The sequence below is a fragment of the Ascaphus truei genome, chromosome 3 (assembly GCF_040206685.1).
Source record: "Ascaphus truei isolate aAscTru1 chromosome 3, aAscTru1.hap1, whole genome shotgun sequence".
Lineage (NCBI taxonomy): Eukaryota > Metazoa > Chordata > Amphibia > Anura > Ascaphidae > Ascaphus > Ascaphus truei.
Window position 1 is genome coordinate 382,172,711 of NC_134485.1, and position 16,461 is coordinate 382,189,171.

General features: G+C 40.2%; 1 protein-coding gene across 3 annotated transcripts in view; it reads right to left on the reverse strand.

Moving 5' to 3' along the window:
• Positions 1-7,760: 7,760 nt before the first annotated feature.
• Positions 7,761-16,461, reverse strand: part of ELMOD1 (ELMO domain containing 1) — a 111,651-nt gene continuing 102,950 nt past the window's right edge. For all 3 annotated transcript variants that reach the window (XM_075592371.1, XM_075592369.1, XM_075592370.1), the window contains 2 exons: positions 14,215-14,348; positions 7,761-10,810 (listed from right to left, as the gene is read on the reverse strand). In XM_075592371.1, the coding sequence (XP_075448486.1) occupies positions 10,638-10,810; positions 14,215-14,348 (307 nt within the window). In that variant the 3' untranslated portion in view covers positions 7,761-10,637. The remainder of the gene's footprint in view (positions 10,811-14,214; positions 14,349-16,461) is intronic.

Here is a 16,461-nt window from a genome sequence, read left to right on the forward strand (position 1 = left end):
AAGCCGATAGGGCCGGTAAAGTGTTTTTACTGTATCCCCTGTAAATCCTTTTTTCCCTAGCCGCCTCTGTAAACTCATAAGCTGGGTATGTCCTGTGTGTTTTAGACCCCTTATGGAAAATAGCTGCAGAACCGGGACTTTCGGGAGCATGAGTTTGAGGGTGGATGTTGTGGGGCAAAAAGGGTTAAAATGTATATAAAGTGTTGCTGACCAGTTCCACCGGTAGTACTGTAATTGTACCCGCGAATCGTGCATGTTTTGCGGGTAAGCGTCTATGTATAAAGACGGTGCATTTTGGTAGTAAAATAACCCTATGTAACATCATTGCCCAGTCAGCAAGTTCTACAACCAAGTTTTAAAACCCAGTGCAGGAGCATGTTTAAAAACCAAGTTGTAGAATCCAAGTTTTCGAGCCCCAGTTCTCATTTTGTATTAAAATGTATTGGTATGTGCAATCCATCGCTATGGAGGCAGCCCCAGTAATAAGATTAGCCGAGGTGCCTGCATGGCAATGGAGGACCAAAGGGACGGATGTACTAGGTGTCGGCCATCTGACAGGCGGGGAAGGATGGAGGAACAGATCTGCGCATGGGCTCTCAGCGGGTGAGACTCTTTGTTGTATTCAGACTCTGTGGAGCCTACCCAGTGGGCAGTAAAGGGCTGGCCAGGGAAAGCCTTTGCCGAGACAGAGCCGTAGGCACGATTTCCATTGGCCAGTTCATATTTCCAACCTTGTCGGCAATCCGAGCCTAAGCACGTCACCTCCTTTGATTGGTTACAGTCAGACGAGCCGCTGGCTCGTGATTGGCTGTTGTGTGCCAACCCATGCTCTGATTCGTCGCCAGGCCCCTTTCCATGTTAAACATAGGACAGCAAGGTCTATGTAAGGGGACTCTCCGATCAGAGAACCAGGGCATCCTAGGGCTTTGTCCGGTTTAGCACTAGCGGGCTTTTCAAAAGTGCTTTGCACGGAATAGCAAAACACTTGGAACGGAGGTGCCGGAGGAGCCTAGCCTAGCTGAGGGCAAGTTTTACAGTCACGGCCAAGTTCTCAGGACCCGGCCACGTTCTGAGAACGTGGTCAAGTTCTGATGAACGATTTTGATTGCTCCAGACTTAGTCCATTGATGAAACTGTCGGGGGCTCGACATAGAGGTACCGGAGCAGCCCGGCCAAGCGGAGCAAGTTCTCACATCCAAGTTCTGAGAATTGGATGGCACTGAAACTAGTGGGAAGAGCACGGTGGCACTCCCGAAAAGAGTGCTGGAAATTATCTTTTCTGGCGCTGAGGTGAGGTGAAGAAGAATGTACTTTCAATTTCTTCTGTTAAGCTGTGACCTCAGGAAAAGGAGAAAAAGAAAAGACAAAACATGCAGGGAACCTGCAATGGTGTATTACCCAAGGGATAACAAAATTATGCAATGAAGGAGCAATTTATTACAATATTAAAATAACAAGGTTAAAATAACCATGGGTGACAATTGATAAACATACATATAAAATACAATTTAATATAAAATTATTGGATAATGGACAAGTGCCTAAGCACTATCCACGCTCTTGCACTTCGGAGCTTAGTTCAACAGTTCCTTTCTTTGCTCCGTCTGGTCTAAAATTGAAAACCTACTCACCAAAAGTGAATAGGAAATAAGCACTTGGTTTTAGTGGTCTTTGCCGTTGATATCGCCGCTCGCCTGGTGGTGTGTTGGTCTCTGCAGCCGGGGATCCGATTCAGTGCTCCTGCATGCAATGCTTCCTGGGATACACACGATCCGCACGGCGTGATGACGTCACCAGTATTGGTCCTCAGCTACGGTGGCTCAACGGTGCCCAAAAAACCTTCCAACGCGTTTCGAAAGTACAAATAATGTCTCTCTTCATCAGGGATCCCTAAAACCAAATGCTTATTTCCTATTCACTTTTGGTGAGTAGGTTTTCAATTTTAGACCAGACGGAGCAAAGAAAGGAACTGTTGGACTAAGTTCCGAAGTGCAAGAGCGTGGATAGTGCTTAGGCACTTGTCCATTATCCAATAATTTTATATTAAATTGTATTTTATATGTATGTTTATCAATTGTCACCCATGGTTATTTGAACCTTGTTATTTTAATATTGTAATAAATTGCTCCTTCATTGCATAATTTTGTTATCCCTTGGGTAATACACCATTGCAGGTTCCCTGCATGTTTTGTCTTTTCTTTTTCTCCTTTTCCTGAGGTCACAGCTTAACAGAAGAAATTGCAAGTACATTCTTCTTCACCTCACCTCAGCGCCAGAAAAGATAATTTCCAGCCTTCAATCCGATTCTGGGTAGAAGATACCAGAATAATCTTTTCAAGGCAGCTCCAGGACTACCAATTGGACTCTGTATCTAAGGTTCATTATTATTGTTGTTTGCATAAGCGCTGATTTCACACCTATCATTTCACCTCCCGAAAAGAGTACTACCGTGTATTCCTGGACGTGGAGCGGACAGGGTAATCCTTTCTGAAGCAGGCGCACTGCACCTAGTTGAGGCTAGTATCTCCCACCAGACCCGCAGTTGGTATGTATTCCCTTGTTTTGTGCATTTTTGTACGTTTTTGGTTTTACCCGAATCAACTCCATTTTATTCAACAATGTTGTCCTGCCTAGTGAAGTGGATCCCGGAAGGTAAAAGGTGTTAAAAGTACTGGTCTCCCATAACAAATATGTTGGTGGAGGTCACATTCAAATCCATTAGTTTATCCAGGTTAATTTGCCGTCTAAACACTGATCCGTATAGGTATGTATATATATCATAGATAGTGATTACATAGCAACCCTGCTCGTGGAGGTGGGAGACAGTCGCAAGCGTCCCGCATGAACGGAACTACCTGTGCTATCAAAACACACCAATGCGAGCTAGGGTACAGACATAAATTATATACAGTAAAACTCAACTGGCTTAGATGTAAGCACAATAACGTTGTAGTAGTAACAATGATACAACTCATGGTCCACTGTGACGACTTTCGCCAGGCTTCTCCATTTTGGCTTTATTTTTGTTAAATAAATCATGACACTGTGTAATATGTCATGTGTTGTTGTTCATCTGAGGTTGTATTTACCTAATTTTAAGACCTACTAAGGAACAGATGATTGTTATTATGTCCTGATATGTATAACCATAGAATTCAAAGAGGGTGTACTTTCTTTTTCACACAACTGTATATATATCCATAAATGAAATAATGTATATATAAGTCTTTATGTATATACAAAAAACAAACAAACCAATTAAAAAATAAGATATTATTGATAATATACATACTGTATATACACATACATATGCATGCACACATACATATATAGAAATAAATTTAAATGACAGGTTACAATATAAATGATAATAATAATAATAATGAGAAAAATAAAAGATATATATAAAATATAATTAAAATTAAAATAAACCTTTTCAAAAATTGATCAAGACAAAAACAGACCCAGGAAACAAGAAAAGATGGACACTAGATAATGGTGCTAGTGTCCAAGTTTTCATTGAGACCTCCTGGAGCCAAGCTGTTAGGCTTAAAGATCCAGAAGGTCTCCCTACGTGAAAGCACCTGCACCCTTTCACCCGCAAGGACTGAATTAGGTATGTGCTCAAGGCCCATCACTTTAAGACCGACGGTACTTTTGTTATGGCAATGGAGAAAATGCTTGGCTAAGTAGTGGTTTGTAACGCCATGCAATATATTTCTCCTATGCTCCAAAAACCGAGTTGAAAGGCTCAATGCCATAAAACTCTTCTGGCTCCCTCCAAAGTTCCCTTTCCGTATTCTATTTGACATTATTTATGTCTTTTTATTGATACATCAAGCGCATTATGTATGGCAGTTTAAGTATATGTCATTATAATAAGACAGCGACGTAATAATATAGTAACCAATGGATATGACAAAGCCGAGAATGTAGAGTCTCCAGCGTTGCCATTTCCTGCTGCACCGGGCAGATGTCCAATGTCTTTGCGTATCAACTGTCTGCGTTCCAATAGACAGAAGTGACGTGACCGGGGAACCGGAAGCTACTCAACGAGGAGACGCTAGAACGCTAAGCAAACACCTCGAGGAGGGAGATGGGGCAGCCGTGGTCAGAGATACTGACTACAACTATAGTACTACTTGATCGTTGTTTCACGCTTGTACAGTATGTAAGTGTGATTCTTATACATTTGTATGCTATAAATTGTGAATTATACAGATCGCACTATGGGTATTTTTCATCATTTTTGAGACAACCGGGATACTTGCTGAATATCAGATAAAGACCAGGCCACAGCAGCTGATACCACACATACAAACACCAAACAGAGTTTTGGAACTGCTTTATTTTCCGTAAAAAAATGTGAGTGCACATCTTAAAGGATTACTTATAGCCTACTATATCCCAACTTCGTATACAATCTGCACTATTTGTGTTTTATGTTTTTATTCCATAATTGGTGACAAACTGCGCTCCCCAAACTCCACTGCCAAATATCTCATCTATAGCAGCCTGGTGCTGAGGTAACAGGGGTATCCATTAGCCACTGACTACACCTCCCTCGGGATCCATGTGCAGATACTTACTGTATAATAAGCTCTCTGATACTGATCTCAAATGGAGTCCCAGGACCACGTCTGGGTAAGCCCCTCTGGGACACAGGTCTCTTAAGTGGCAGCAGGCTTAAGACGCTTTGGCCAAAGTGTTAAACTAAATGACCCTTTTTACAAGAGATATGTAGGTATTGCACTGTGTATTTTTGTCACATTGGAAGTAGCTTTGGGCATTTTTGTTTTTTGTTGTCTTCTCCTGTGGGAACCTGTACTATCTATTTGTTGTGTTAGCACACAGACCCTATCTACAAGGGCACTTCCCTAACTCAAAAGTAATAACCAGAGACCTGCAGTAACGTCAGGGTGTATTACTTGATGGGTCACTGATTTACACATATGTACACTTGAGGCTTCCACTTGTCACCTCCCTGGAACCTCACCTACTAGAAGCCTCACCCCTGTATATACATCTTGCTATGACGTCACTATCACTGGGCAGAAGAGTGTGGGGATATGATTCTGATTAGCCACCCAGCACCCTGTGATGGGGAAGGGTCGTTATTTGGTGTGAGCTCACACTGTTAACCCTCCAAAGCCCTAGTAATCCCAAAAGGGCTTACACTATACAGTATGACTAAAATGATACATACAAGTAGAAGCATAACCAATACAGTTGTATGTTGGGTGGATAAGAAACAACTATAAGGAATATATTAATCTGAACTGTTTTAAAACACTATATTCTTATTTAGTGCAGAAAACGATATTAATGAGCCAAAAGAAATGTGTAAACTCTAAGGTTCAGATCCACAAAGCTCCATAATAACAGAACGTAATCAAAATCATTAACGGACATAATTTTCCCGGAGATTAACGCCTATCTACAAAGCTAATTATATAGAAAAACAACGGTCATTGTATCTTACCTCACCTAATATGTTTTTTTAGATAGCAAATGTATTCAGGGATATACCAATTAAGTATACATGGGAAGGATGTTGATCCAGGGATTAATCCGATTGCCAATTCTTGGAGTCAGGAAGGAATTTATTTTTCCCCTTATGAGATATCATTGGATGTGATGTTTGCCTTCCTCTGGATCAATAAGTATAGATATATGATAAAATATCTGTTGTCTAAATTTAGCATAGGTTGAACTTGATGGACGGAAGTATTTTTTCAACCTCATCTACTATGTAACTATGTTATTAAATCCCTGCGATTCTACCCGATAACTGCACTTAACACTGCGTTAATGAGTGCTGAAGATACATGTTAAGATTTAACAAAGCATTTCATTCTGCCAACAGCTCGTTAAGTCAATACTGGATCTCTATGGTCTGGGCCTATATGTATTTTGAAGAGGATTTCCATTTTAAAGTAAAGATGGCCAAGTTTTCTGATTTGAAATTCATTCAGAAAGTGGAGTCAAACATCGAAACTAGTTTTTTAATCCAAGAGAAATTCAAACCGAAGACTCATTCTCAAATCTTTTTTCTTTTATTTGTTTAATTTGTAATAAACTGGGTGAACTTTTGAGTTCGGTAACCAAAAAAAACCCTTTGGAAACATTTTTTCCTACTTATTGAGTATTCAAATAAAAATAAATAATATCCAAAACCAATCAAATTCCAAGAAAACCAAAAATGTTTAGAACCAAAATAGTGAAAGTAACCACCATTTCTTTAAAGTTAAGGTGAACTTATTACAATACATATCAATAAAAATATATTATGATTATTACTATTCTGAACAATGAGAGTCATCGGCTTTATTTGAGAAATTTACTAATATTATTTAATGGGGGTCCGGGGAGAACACGTTTTTAAAGATGTAATGTTACAGGGTATAGGATAGTTTTTTTTAACCTTGTTTTGTTTAAGAAACCCTATAATTATATTTTGAAATTCTGAGGAACCCCAACCCTCTCTAATACTGTCTGTGATCAGATGCATTATAAGGAACCCCAACCCTCTCTAATAGCGTGTCTGAGATCAGATGCATTGTAAGGAACCCCAACCCTCTCTAATAGCACGTCTGAGATCAGATGCATTGTAAGGAACCCCAACACTGTCTAATAGCACGTCTGAGATCAGATGCATTGTAAAGAAACCCAACACTGTCTAATAGCGCGTCTGAAATCAGATGCATTGTAAGGAACCCCAACCCTCTCTAATAGCACGTCTGAGATCAGATGCATTGTAAGGAACCCCAACCCTCTCTAATAGCGTGTCTGAGATCAGATGCATTGTAAGGAACCCCAACCCTCTCTAATAGCACGTCTGAGATCAGATGCATTGTAAGGAACCCCAACCCTCTCTAATAGCGTGTCTGAGATCAGATGCATTGTAAGGAACCCCAACCCTCTCTAATAGCGTGTCTGAGATCAGATGCATTGTAAAGAAACCCAACACTGTCTAATAGCGCGTCTGAGATCAGATGCATTGTAAGGAATCCCAACCCTCTCTAATAGCGCGTCTGAGATCAGATGCATTGTAAGGAAACCCAACACTGTCTAATAGCGCGTCTGAGATCAGATGCATTGTAAGGAATCCCAACCCTCTCTATTAGCGCATCTGAGATAAGATGCATTGTAAATTCTTCTGTATTTGGTAAATTTTAAAATGACCTGAACCCTGTAGGGAACCCTGTAGGGATGCCCGGGGAACCCGTTGAAAAACAATGGTCTAGGATCAAGAATGTTAATTTCAGTATACGGCCGCGCTTATAGTGCCAGCGACGTCGCCCGAAAACAAATACATTGTCGCCGCCGCCGCCGCCGCCGCTTACGCTTATAGAAAGCGCGACTGCGACAAAGCGACGGGGCGTCATGGCGACGGGATTTTTTGAAGCCGGCAACACTCAATCAATGGCCTAGTCGGCTGCGCCGCCGCCGCAAAGCAAAATACAACTTTTGCTAGTGGAGATGGGTGACATCACGCGTCGCCGTCTCGGGCACTATACACGCGGCCTAAGGGTGCACACACATGAACTGCTAGTTTATGTCTTATCCAGTATTTAAAAAAAATGCAAAGCTCCCAAAATAAAGATAGATATGAAAACAACTGTTACGTCTCTGGTTTCTTAGAAAATTTAAAAGTAGCATAACAGCCAGCTTTTTTTTTTTAAATACTGCAATATACAATTTCTTTAACAAAAATAATGCAATTCCTTTAACAAAAATATATCCAAGAAAGGTGAAAGTAAGATTACAACAACAGAAGTTTTATTGGAATGTCATGAAATGTACTCAAGTGATCACAATCAGCAGCCTGAAATTCAAAAAATGACTTTAAGTAAATGAGATTACACATCGCATCTTGGCAGCATATTCACACTGACATTCAATACAAAAATATGACTATGAGTAAACTTTTAAAACAATTCTCAATGCCACAGAAACAAATGTTATCTCTTCGTCTTGACGTTTTTCCATCAACTACAAGTTATTTTACGTTTATATTCTTTCGATTTTAACACCTGTAATTGTAATTCTGATTACAGCAATGTCTATCTCTTTATTTTATCCTATGACATACTGAAAAAGTATGTACAGTACCGCATACCTCCATGTAAAATATTTTTCAATAAAGCATTTAAATCCATCGTGGTGGCATATGAAATACTCCGCAATATTTAAAAATACAATATCTTCCTTGATAAAATTTTGCTTGCTGCAAAATATTAGGGACAGTCAATTAATTTTAAAATGTATGTTCTAATGTAAAATATATTGCTTTACATCAAACTTTAATTTTCATGAACTTGTCTTGTATTAAAATAGATGAGACATTCAAAAAAGAATGAAACAAGATTTTACTTAGGAACTGTGCTGTGGGAAGTCAAAATATCTTTGTTGTCTCAAAGTCAGAAAGTGCTGGACCGACTGGATCCATTTTCTTATTGGTTACTTAAAGCTGCAATCCCATGTAGGCAGCTCCCCCAAAACAACCTTTTGTAAACAATTTAACAATCTAATTGGCTTCTTTAAACTAATCAGTCCACATAAAAAAGCAAAGATTTAACTACGTTCGTTTCTCTGCAAATTAATTACAAATTGCAATGGTTAGGGGTCTAAATATGGAGTACGCAAACAAGTGTTTTTTTTATCCTTATCCCACACAGTAACTTATTGGAGAGCCAATAAAGATCAGGGGAGGTGCAGATAGGGGGGTTTTGACTGTGTAAACTCTTGTTCAACACACAGTGACATCACACGGAAGTGAGAAGCCAGAGGAAATCAAACCTTCCCCAAGTGTCAGCTCACCATGTTTATAGTAACCAAGGTGGGAGAAGGAGCAGGTGGTATGATACCTTTTATTGGTGTGAGAATCGGCGTTCAGCCCCGCCTCCGTGATGCAACCAGTGACGAGACGGGTGACACGCGCCGCGCTACAAGGCTGGGGGACACCGCATGCACCAAGCTTAAGCCCCGCCACCATGACGCAACGGGCGCCGCATTACCAGGCTAGGAGACACCTCATAGACCACGCCCAGGCTCCGCCCTGTGATGTCACAGGTGATGCGCACCGCACGCAAGCTACGCGCAAGCGCCACGGGTACACAAGGGGTTAATTCCATCTCCAATTATTCTTCACCTGCACTTCTCACCGCCCCAGCCCATCAGGGGACTGAATATGTCTAAGGAGCGGGTTTCCTTCATTACCCTGCAGCTGTCTGCTATCCTACCATTGGTTGCCTGTTCCTTAAATGCTCAGCCAGCCCTGCTGCAAACTGGCTGAGTATAAACTTTGGTTTGTGTAACTAGTGTTTGCCTCAAACACCCTGCTGCCCTGCTATTGCCTTGTCTGACCTTGTCTTGCTTCTCTTGCTCCTGTTTGACCTCGGCTTGTACCTGGACCTCCACCTTCTCTGAGCTCTGGACTCGGATGCATTTGAACTTCTACCTTATATATTCCTGGACCCCGGCACCTCTCAACGTCTATCCGATCTCTCCGACCCTTGACCACGGCAAGTACTACGACCATTCTGTCTTCTCCTACCCTGACCCAGCTTAACGACCTTCACTCTGCACTCCGGACTTGGTTGCTCGGTTGCAGGTCGGTGGTTACCAACTTCCGCACCTCAGTCTCGCGGTCCTTTCCTGTTTGTGGTGAGCACCCGTTACAATTGGACCAACAAGTAGTTGATATGTTACAAGTGTTTGTCCTTGGTCCTTTGGACCTTGAGAGGTACGAAAGCCTGTAACATATCAACTACTGTACTTGTTGGTCCAATAAAAGGTATCATACCACCTGCTCCTTCTCTCTCCTTTGTTACTACATGGAAGTAGGACAACATGGCTACCCAACCTTCTTTGCTCACCATGTTTACAAAGTCACATAAACAATTATTTAAAAAAAATAATTAGGTAAGTCAAATGTAGGTAATAGAAAGCATGAATCACCCAACTGCAACCCCTTAAACACACCACTGTCATCAGTACATGTTGGTTCTAAGAAGGATTGCCCCTTTAATTAGATCATAAATAACCCTGTGGATGCAGTGGTCGACAAATCACCAAAAAATCTACCCGCCGAACAAAAAAAATCTACTCGCCACCTAATACCACACGTGTGCTGCTTGGGCTACACTGTGGGTTGGCATTTACTCTTATACTCTTACAATGCAGTTCTCTTTATAAGCTTCTTTTTTTTTAGAAATCTGTTTGCAGTGGAATATTATACATATTAAGACATTTCGATTCTGCGACCTTAGAATAAATATAACGGATCATAAAATGTTCACAATACAAAGAGCTGGCTTGTTCAAACACAAATCAAAGCTTGATAAATACATCGCTTTAATGTTCAACTATGAGAAAAACCTAAAAAAATAGAAAACTCCTATGTCAGATGAAAATAGAACACTGTGTAATGCCGCTCACACGCGCACCCATTGAATGAGAAATCCCAGAGAGAACTAGTGTTGAGTGATTTGTGTGATATTAAAAACATAGATGAATACTTCACCAGAAAGCATGCATACAATCGCTATGGTCATACAGCATGTGAGCTATGATCAAAGCCGTGATTGAACACAATAGTGAGGCAGTGTTTCTGAATCGAAGTATGACGATAATTACACGTTGACTAAGCTTTCAGAGGCAGCAAAGTGGGGACACAGTGCCATATCCATATTCTGGAGCTGCTTTAAGATGCGCTTGTGAAACTTGTTTCGCACACGGTTAAACTCCATTATGTCCAGCGGGTCTTCCTCAATCCAGAATTTGTGAAACTCATGCATCAGAAAGCCTAGAGGTACAAGATCCAACAGTTTTCATTTGTTACAATGCAAGGAAGGAAACATTTTTCCAATACATGGGCTGAAACAGTATTAATACAAAATCACAGCAAGTATTTTTTATTTAAAAAAAGACATAGGTATTTCAATAATAATCTAGAGATTAAGGAGAATCTTCAAGTTACTGAAATTGCTAAAAATCAATCTGTTTGGTATATAAGAAAGAAAAGAGACCCGTATAATATAATTCCATAAGTGATATGAATGAAACAAATTGTTTTCAATTTCATCATGAAATTCAACTGTAAAGTGAATCTTTGCATCTTTAAACGTATAGAACAAAGACTAAAAGGCCTAGTGCTACATCTAACTTGACATAGTAAAAATTCTTACCTGTATATCTTCTCATAGGAAGGGTCATTTAGTTCAGCTCTTATGAGAGCTTTTTGCAGGTTCAGCAGTGTTATGACCTACAGAGGGGTCCATACCGTGAAGTGGTTGGAGGCTTAAAAATACTTCGGCCAAAGAATTGAACTAAATAACACTTTGCTTATGAAAAGATATACAGATAAGTATTTAACTAAATAATATGTCAAGTTAGATGTAGCATGAGGCTTTTTCATCTTTTGTTCTGTACATGAGGTCAGTCCAAAAAGGACAGAATCATTTTAACTGCAACATTGTGTCAACTGGATACAGAAGTGTCTCGAAATATGGACCATTTCCACTTATTCACCGACTATGAGATTTGATGCTGCAAAGCCATACATGTTTTAATATCACTGTATCCTGTTACTTGTTTAATTCATAACTCTTCATTCATTCATTCTTGATGCACACAATGGCCACTATAACGCAGGTCAAGTCACCAATTTTGATTACTTGACTACACTTACAGTGTTTGCCCACAATTGGTGCGCCAATGCTATTTGTGAGCACGCCCGTGCGTATGTCCAGCAGGACACTCCGTCTGGTCGCCAGCAGCCGGGAAACGTTTCAAAATTTCCCATGGCGTGCGGGAAATTTAAAAATATATCCTGGTGGCCAAACTTAGTGCCCTGCTGGGCGCATGCTCACAAATAGTGGCGGGGAGCCTCTTTCCAGAGGGCACCCTGGGTAAGTGCCCAACCAGCCCCCTCCTCCCCCATAATCCGGCATTGTATAACAGAGTTATACTATGTTATGATTTATCTTTTTGTCATATATACCTGGGAGTCAATTTGCGCCTCGGAATTTCTAAAGAACATCTACTTTTGAATGGAGAAGACCATGGTCTCGTAAGAGTTTATTAGTAGCAATTCTTTCTAGAATACTTTATTACATTTATTCACAGTGGTGTTTATTTACAGTGATTTCACTATTATGTATAAATAATTGAAGAGTAAGTATGGGAAGTAATAGGGAGAAGTCTACAGCCCCATATAGTAATGTGGGGTTAATCTTACTTTATAACAATGTGAAAGAGAAGCTGAATCTGTGGCATGTGTTCTGTCGTTCTAGGAACCAGCAGAGATCTAAATATTGTGAGGCCTAGAATATGAAGAAATTGTTGAGATTTTACCGGGCTACATCACTTTCTCTACAGATAGGAGTCACACAGAACCCATTGGCTGGGGAGAACGAACTACTGTATGAGTAACCTAATAATTATTGATGCTCCACTAGCCTTGTTTGCCTGCATTAAAAGCAACAATGGGAAACAAAACAAAAATAAAATATCCTCAGTTATTTTTGGTATTTATGTTATAATCATAAATGGTGAAGAAAAAAATGTGAACTAGCGCTAAAGTGTAATACACAGTGTGATATTAAAAAACTTATAATAAAGGATGGCTGCCCGGTGATACTGCCAGTACTAACAGAATAAACCAAAATAAAGAAAAACCTGGCGCCAAATAGTCAGTGGAATGTCCTGTACTCCTCAAGGGATCCGCACACTTGCTCGACAGACCATGCAAAGAAAAGAACACAAACAAACAAAAATCATAGCGCAACACTGTAGGGTAAGCAGTACTGCACTAATACACACAAACAGTTAAGAATCCTAGCGACTATTAAAATAATTATTTATTAAAAAGAACTATGCCAAGACCGACAATGGCAAATACAAGGAACCGCAGGTCATCCGGAGCACAAAAATTGGAGCCCTACTTACATACAGCAAGGTTTAAACTCGCATGGTAGGAACAAGTCCTAGGTAGAGATGATCTCCCTGGCGGGTGATGCCTCTGCTCCACTGCGGCTCAGACACCAGTCAGTCCTTACGATGGTAACCGGAACAGCTCCGGCCGTGGGGGCTGGTGTGCGGGGTCCACAGCTCTGCACCGCGTGTAGACACACGCCTCACTTCCTCCTACGGAGCAACAGGAAGTCTCTGCGCGCCCGCGCGCGATAGTGCCCGTTGCCTTAAAGGAACAGCTGGCAGGCTGAAGGGAAAGTTGGGCTCCAAGGCCAAATGTCCTTAAACGTCCAAAGTCAGTCAAATAGTGGCTGTGCCACTAGCCCTACGCGTTTCGTAGATGTCACTCAGTGGATTCACTGTTGTCTGTGCTCCTTCAAGGAGCTCCCTTGAAGGAGCACAGACAACAGTGAATCCACTGAGTGACATCTACGAAACGCGTAGGGCTAGTGGCACAGCCACTATTTGACTGACTTTGGACGTTTAAGGACATTTGGCCTTGGAGCCCAACTTTCCCTTCAGCCTGCCAGCTGTTCCTTTAAGGCAACGGGCACTATCGCGCGCGGGCGCGCAGAGACTTCCTGTTGCTCCGTAGGAGGAAGTGAGGCGTGTGTCTACACGCGGTGCAGAGCTGTGGACCCCGCACACCAGCCCCCACGGCCGGAGCTGTTCCGGTTACCATCGTAAGGACTGACTGGTGTCTGAGCCGCAGTGGAGCAGAGGCATCACCCGCCAGGGAGATCATCTCTACCTAGGACTTGTTCCTACCATGCGAGTTTAAACCTTGCTGTATGTAAGTAGGGCTCCAATTTTTGTGCTCCGGATGACCTGCGGTTCCTTGTATTTGCCATTGTCGGTCTTGGCATAGTTCTTTTTAATAAATAATTATTTTAATAGTCGCTAGGATTCTTAACTGTTTGTGTGTATTAGTGCAGTACTGCTTACCCTACAGTGTTGCGCTATGATTTTTGTTTGTTTGTGTTCTTTTCTTTGCATGGTCTGTCGAGCAAGTGTGCGGATCCCTTGAGGAGTACAGGACATTCCACTGACTATTTGGCGCCAGGTTTTTCTTTATTTATGTTATAATCATATTTACATTCACAAAACTGCTGTCCGTTCTACATTTTTGTACAATTGTACACTGCCTGTGCATGATGCCAAGTGCTAAGCATATTTTTTTTTAAAATATGCACTATGGAAAATAAAAAAAACAGATTATGGAGAGTGGAAACTTACAGAACGTCTGCTGGAAATGATGCAAAGCTGCAGCTTCTGGAGCAATATTGTACAAATGGGTTTTGAGAGCCCCACTAATTAGCAGGTTGTAGGCAAGGTCAGTAATATTGATCCCGACAATGGCAAATGAGTACCTGTGGCAGATGAAATTAGTGTACTGTATCATTAAAATTATTGAATTTTAAGGAAAATATAAAAAATAAGACCATAGAAAACAAGGAAGCTAACATCATCAATGGCAGACAGTTTTTCAGCATTCTGAATTGATAATCTTTACATTGTCAGTTGCCAACATCTATAAAGTAAATGTACTCCTACACATAAAAAGTAAATGTACTCCTACACATAAAAAGTAAATGTACTCCTACACAAAAATAAATGTACTCCTACACATAAAAAGTAAATGTACTCCTACACATAAAAAGTAAATGTACTCCTACACATAAAAAGTAAATGTACTCCTACACATAAAAAGTAAATGTACTCCTACACATAAAAAGTAAATGTACTCCTACACATAAAAAGTAAATGTACTCCTACACATAAAAAGTAATGTACTCCTACACATAAAAATAAATGTACTCCTACACATAAAAAGTAAATGTACTCTTACACATAAAAAGTAAATGTACTCCTACACATAAAAATAAATGTACTCCTACACATAAAAATAAATGTACTCCTACACATAAAAAGTAAATGTCCTCCTACACATAAAAAGTTATGTACTCCTACACATAAAAATAAATGTACTCCTACACATAAAAAGTAAATGTACTCCTACACATAAAAATAAATGTACTCCTACACATAAAAATAAATGTACTCCTACACATAAAAATAAATGTACTCCTACACATAAAAATAAATGTACTCCTACACATAAAAATAAAAGTACTCCTACACATAAAAAATAAATGTACTCCTACACATAAAAAGTAAATGTACACATACACATAAAAATAAATGTACTCCTACACATAAAAAGTAAATGTACTCCTACACATAAAAAGTAAATGTACTCCTACACATAAAAATAAATGTACTCCTACACATAAAAAGTAAATGTACTCCTACACATAAAAAGTAAATGTACTCCTACACATAAAAAGTAAATGTACTCCTACACATAAAAAGTAAATGTACTCCTACACATAAAAAGTAAATGTACTCCTACACATAAAAAGTAAATGTACTCCTACACATAAAAAGTAAATGTACTCCTTCCTGCACATAAAAATAAATGTACTCCTACACATAAAAAGTAAATGTACTCCTACACATAAAAATAAATGTACTCCTACACATAAAAAGTAAATGTACTCCTACACATATATTATGACTTTTTTGGAATGTGATTCTAACATAAATTCATACAAAAATAATACTGTTTGACTAAACTTTTGTACCCAAATATTTTGTTACTATAGTGCCGACGATTATTCTAACACAAACCTGGGGCAATCTCCAAAAAGACCCAGGTACATGCTGCAACATTTCACACATTTCTGCAGACAGACTAATGGTCCATCGGATTAACAGCGGGGGTCCCTGGCAGTCCCATTGAAACTGGAACCCCTGCTGTGTTAATCCGATGGGCCATTAGCCTCTGCAGAAATGTCACTGAAATGTACCCAGCATGTACCCAGCACGTAAAATGGCTAGTTTAAGCCAAGTGTTAGAATACTTGTTGGCTCGTCTGTAGTTTGCAGTTAACCTCTTGACTTTAACCTATTATTTTGCCGTCTGTGACTGTATGTCTTCAAACACACTACTAACACTAAGCTTATTGAGGCATTGGCTCCACTTCCCCCGTGTTTACTTTGATGTATTGTGTAATTGTCCCTATAAGTATAATAAAGTCCTAGTATAGGTGGATATGGGCATGACTGGGCTAGGAGGGGAGTGGCACTTAAAGGGTTAAGGAAGGTTTGTTTTTAAATTGTTATAGGAGTGGTGACTGGCAGACGTGGAAAGGGGGGCATGGTTTAAGAGCCGCAAACTCTTGTGCATGAGCTTAGGTCAATTGGAGAGATTAGTGCACTGAAAACGTGAGACTGCTCGTTTATGGTATTCAGCTCACAGTCCCAGTAATACAGATTGAAACAGTGCTAGAGTCAGGGTGAGGTAGGAGATCGGGAGATTTTTTGGGACGAGGTTTCTGCTGAGAGTGGTAAGGTAGAGGGTGCTAGTATAGAGGATATATTGACAGCAATTAAAGCTGAAGCTTTGATGAGGGTGGGAGGG